At 47.6% G+C, this 5,000-nt stretch overlaps 1 protein-coding gene across 3 annotated transcripts in view; it reads left to right on the top strand.

Annotated features, from left to right (window-relative positions):
* nebl (nebulette) overlaps positions 1-5,000 on the top strand; it is a 107,760-nt gene that overhangs the window by 100,151 nt on the left and 2,609 nt on the right. For 2 of the 3 annotated variants that reach the window (XM_053342150.1, XM_053342149.1), the window contains exon 6: positions 2,979-3,116. In XM_053342150.1, the coding sequence (XP_053198125.1) occupies positions 2,979-3,116 (138 nt within the window). Of the gene's footprint in view, positions 1-2,978; positions 3,117-3,973; positions 4,067-5,000 lie in introns of all 3 variants that reach the window. The other variant, XM_053342148.1, reaches the window with a different exon arrangement.

The following is a 5,000-nucleotide window of genomic DNA, read 5'->3' as shown; positions in this document are numbered from 1 at the left end:
TTTTAGAGGCACAAACAAATATCCAATATTTTACTTATTTTAACCCTCATGTTGTCCTCAAGTCAAGGACGGAAGGAAGGAAGAAGGAAGGAAAGGAGGAAGGAAGGAAGGAATAACGAAGGAAATGAGGAAAGGAGGAAGGAAGGAAGGAATAATGAAGGAAATGAGGAAGGGAGGAAGGAAGGAGGGAGAAAGGAAAAGATGAAGGGAGGAAAGAAAGAGAGAAGGAGGGAGGAAGGAAAGAAGGAAGGGGAAAAAGGGGGATGGAGGAAGTACAGACGGAAGGAAGGAAGGAAAGGAGGGATGAAGGAAGGAAGGAGGGAGAAAGGAAAAGAGGAAGGAAGGAAAGAAGGACAGAGGAAAGAAAGAGAGAAGGAGGGAGGGAGGAAAGAAGGAAGGGAAGAAAGGGGGATGGAGGAAGTACAGAAGGAAGGAAGGAAGGAACAGTCAACACAAACCAGGTCAATTTGACCCGGGAGGACGACAGGAAGGTTAAGGAGTTATGGGTGATGATATCCAGCATTTTACTCATTTTAAGGATCTGTTATTAATTAATTTTAATCCTTTTTAGGTGATGTTTTTAAAGCTCTCATATCTTTGCATCGGCCTTCTTTTCCTCCTCTTACTATCATTATCATTCTTATGATGAGCTAGCATCCATCATAGTGTGTGTGAGGTGTGTGAGCTGCTCCTCTCCTCCCTGTAGAAGAAGTATAAGGACGAGGCAGAGCGGCTGAAGGGACGCTACAGTCTGAGTTCAGAGACTCCAGAGATGGAACGAGTCAAAGCCAACCAGCAGCACATCAGCTCTGTGAGGACACACACTGCTTTAAATCATCACACACACACACACACACACACACACACACACACACACACTGCTTTAAATGATCACACACACACAAACACACACACACACACACACACACACACTGCTTTAAATGATCACACACACACACACACACACACACACACACACACACACACACTGTTTTAAATGATCACACACACACCTCTGATTATAATAATTAAGTTTAAAATGATCCTTTAACCCTCCTGTTGTCCTCGAGTCAAGGAAGGAAGGGAGGAAGAGGGAAGGGAGGAAAGAAGGGAGGAAGAAGGAAGGAAAGGATTGAGGGAAGGGAGGGAGGAAATAAGGAAGAAAGGAAGGGAGGGAGGAAGGAAGGAAAGGATTGAGGGAAGGGAGGGAGGAAATAAGGAAGAAAGGAAGGGAGGGAGGAAGGAAAGGATTGAGGGAAGGGAGGAAAGAAGGAAGGAAGGAAGGGAGGGAGGAAGAAAGAAAGGGAGGAAAGAAGGGAAGGAAAGACAGAAGGAAAGGAGGGAGAGAGGAAGGAAAGGAGGGAGAGAGGAAGGAAGGAGGGAAGGAAGGAAAGGAGGGAGGAAAGAAGGAAGGAAGGAAGGGAGGGAGGAAGGAAGGAAAGGAGGGAGGGAGGAAGGAAAGGAGGGAGGGAGGCAGGGAGGAAGGAAGGAAGAAAGCGAGGAAAGACCTCGACCTGTCTATTTTAGGAGATTATGATAAATTAAATCTATATTATTAAGCCTATAATTATATGAATAATGGGTGTGTGCTACTTCTCAGTGCTGTGATGTCATAGTGTGTATATGTCTGTGTGTGTGTGTGTGTTTGTGTGTGTGTGTGTGTGTGTGTCTCTGAGCAGGTGCAGTACCAGCGCGGGCTGCAGGAGATGAGGGGGCGGAGCTGCACCGAGCTGGACACACCCGAGTACAGGCGTGTCAGGAAGACCCAGGACTCGGTCTCCATGGTAGCGGCCCGGTTGCCGTGGCTCCCGCTTCTTTGAGCTGTGCTGTGGGAGGAGCTAACACATGAGTGACGTGGCACCGCTGGGTGGGACTGCTGCACCGATACTAACAACACACCCACTACCAGGCAGCAAGACATCATGGAGGACAGAGCTGTGTGTGTGTGTGTGTGTGTGTGTGTGTGTGTGTGTGTGTGTGTGTGTGTGTGTGTGTGTGTGTGTGTGTGTGTGTGTGTGTGTGTGTGAGAGAGAGTGTGTGTGTGTATGTCTGTGGGTGTGTGTGAGAGTGAGTGTGTGTGAGTGTGAGTGTGTGTATGTCTGTGGGTGTGTGTGTGAGTGTGTGCATGTGTCTGTGTGTAAGTGTGTGTGGGTGTCTGAGAGTGTGCATGTGTCTGTGTCTGGGTGTGTGAGTGTGTGCGTGCATTTGTCTGTGAGTGCGTGTGTGTGTAAGTGTGTGCATGTGTCTGTGTCTGTGTGTGTGTGCGAGTGCGTGTGTGTGTAAGTGTGTGCGTGTGTGTGTGCATTTGTCTGTGAGTGCGTGTGAGTGTAAGTGTGTGTGTGCGTGCATGTGTCTGTGTGTGAGACTCCAACTTAGAGATTTATTTTGTATATCACTATTCTATTCAAGTTTTTTTTACACACATTAAATGATAAACTACATATAAACATTAATATATTTTATATTCCTTATAATCTTATTTTAAATGGGTGTGTGTGAGTGTGTGTGTGTGTGTGTGTGTGTGTGAGTGAGTGCGTGCGTGTGTCTGTGTGTAAGTGTGTGCGAGTGCGTGTGTGTGTGTGTGTGTGAGAGAGTGCGTGTGTGTGTGTGAGTGCGTGTCTGTGTGTGTGTGTCTGTGTTTGTGTGTGTGTGTGTGAGTGTGTGTGTGTGTGTGTGTGTGTGTGTGTGAATAATAAACTATTTTAAAAACATTTCCTGTGTGTGTTTTAATTGCTCACTGACCAAATGCACCCTGACTTGTGTGTGTGTGTGTGTTTAATACTAATGTGTGTATTAAGTGTCATTTCATTGACATTAACACCTGTGTGTGTGTGTGTGTGTCTGTGTGTGTGTGTGTGTGTGTGTGTGTGTGTGTGTGTGTGTGTGTGTGTGTGTGTGTGTGTGTGTGTGTGTGTGTGTGTGTCCGACCTCCTTCAGGCTAAGTACCACGAGGACTTTGAGCGGGGCGCGCGGCCGAGGCTCTACACCGGGATTGGACGACCCGAGCATGGAGCGCTACCAGCGAGCCAATCACATGATGGGAGAGGCGGGATACAGCAAAGGGATGCACCCACAGGCGATGGAGATGGACCGGAGACCTGGAGGCATCATCGTAGGTCAGTGACCCCAACTCTCTCTCTCTCTGTGTGTGTGTGTGTGTGTGTGTGTGTGTGTGTGTGTGTGTATGAGATCTGAAGTTCCCAGCTTATTTAACCCTCTTGTTCTCCTCGAGTCAAGGAAGGGAGGAAGGAAGGAAGGGGGAAAGAAGGAAGGATGGGAGGGAGGGAGGGAGGGAGGAAGGGAGGAAGGAAGGAAGGAAGGAAGGGAGGAAGAAGGAAGGAAAGGAGGGAAGAAGGAAGGAAAGGAAAGAAGGAAGGGAGGACAGAAGGACAGGCGGAAGGGAGGACAGAGCGAAGAAAAGAAAGAAGAAAGGAAGGAATGAAGGAAGGAAGGAAGGAAGGACAGAAGGAATGAAGGAAGGAGGGAGGGGAGGAAGGAAGGGAGGAAAGGAAGGAAGGGAGGAAGAAGGAAGGAAAGGAGGGAAGAAGGAAAGAAAGGAGGCAGGAAGGGAGGACAGAAGGACAGGCGGAAGGAAGGACAGAACGAAGAAAAGAAAGAAGGAAGGAACGAAGGACGGAAGGAAGGAGGGAAGGAAGGGAGGAAGGTAGGCCCGTCAGAACAGATGTTTTATTTAACTGCTTTTTAAATGAGTCCACACAGTGACTCCAATGACTTCAGCCTTACTGGGAGACGACATGATCTCCTTGAGTCTTAAAATATATTTGAAGTTCACTTAGAAAACCCAGAGTAGAGGATGTGAGGGCTCAGCTCGTGGCGTGAGGGTGTAAAAGGTCTGTAATGTACTGGGAAGCCTGAATATTCTAATGAACAGGAGGTGCAGTGAGGACATCAAGTTTCCCGCTCGGTGCTCAGTGTCAGTGACCTTTAAACAAGCTTTCCCTCCTCTCTGAAGACCTGAAGGTTTGGAGGACCGACCCAGGCTCCATCTTTGACTTTGACCCTCTAGAGGACAACATCCAGTCCAAGAGCCTCCGCAGGATGTCCGGTAGTCCACCTGACCCCTGTCCCCCTCCTAATGATCCTAATGCTCCACTCAGACGACTAATGACAGAAATATTAATGTTTTTATTCATTCACAGTAAAGGAGCGAGGTGTCTGTGTGCCTGCATGAACTCATCTCATGCTGCTGGTTCTCAGTAATCCACACTTTATCATCCCTATTATGGAGGAAGAAGGGAGGAAGGAAGGGAGGAAGATAGAAGGAAAGGAAGGAGGGAGAAAGGAAAAGAGGAAGGGAAGAAGGTAGGGGGGAGGAAAAAAGAGAAGGACGGAGAGAGGAGGGAAGGAAAGAGAGAGAATGAGGGAGGAAGGACAGATGGGAGGGAGGAAGGAAGGAAAGGAGGGAGGAAGGAAGATTTAAAGGGAGGGAGGAAAGGAAAGAAGGAAGTAAGGAAGGAAAGGATGGAAGGACAAGGAGGGAGGGAGGGAGAAAGGAAAGGAAGGAAGGAGGGAAGGAAAGAGAGAGAATGAGGGAGGAAGGGCAGATGGGAGGGAGGGAGGAAGAAGGAAGGAAAGGAGGGAGGAAGGAAGGAAGATGGGAAGGGAGGGAGGAAGGAAAGGAAAGAAGGAAATGAGGAAGGACAGAAGGAGGGAGGAAAGAAGGAAGGAGGGAGGGAGGGAGAAAGGAAAGGAAAGGAAAGGAAGGAGGGAAGGAAAGAGAGAGAGGGATTAATGTTTTTATTCATTCACAGTAAAGGAGCGAGGTGTTTGTGTGTCTGCATGAACTCATCTCATGCTGCTGGTTCTCAGTAATCCACACTTCATCATCTCTTACAGGCACCTGTTAATGAATATCCTCACTACATGTTTTAAAGCATCAAATACTTTCACTGTTCTGCTTTAATCAAGTTGAATTTTTTGCTTTGCACTGATTTATATTTATTAAAGTCTGATAATGTAAAATAAATCCCATAAAAATA

This window comes from Scomber japonicus, chromosome 21, assembly GCF_027409825.1.
Source record: "Scomber japonicus isolate fScoJap1 chromosome 21, fScoJap1.pri, whole genome shotgun sequence".
In the NCBI taxonomy this organism is placed as follows: domain Eukaryota; kingdom Metazoa; phylum Chordata; class Actinopteri; order Scombriformes; family Scombridae; genus Scomber; species Scomber japonicus.
Note: the sequence above shows the minus strand (reverse complement) of the source record. Positions and strands in the feature narration are given on the sequence as shown.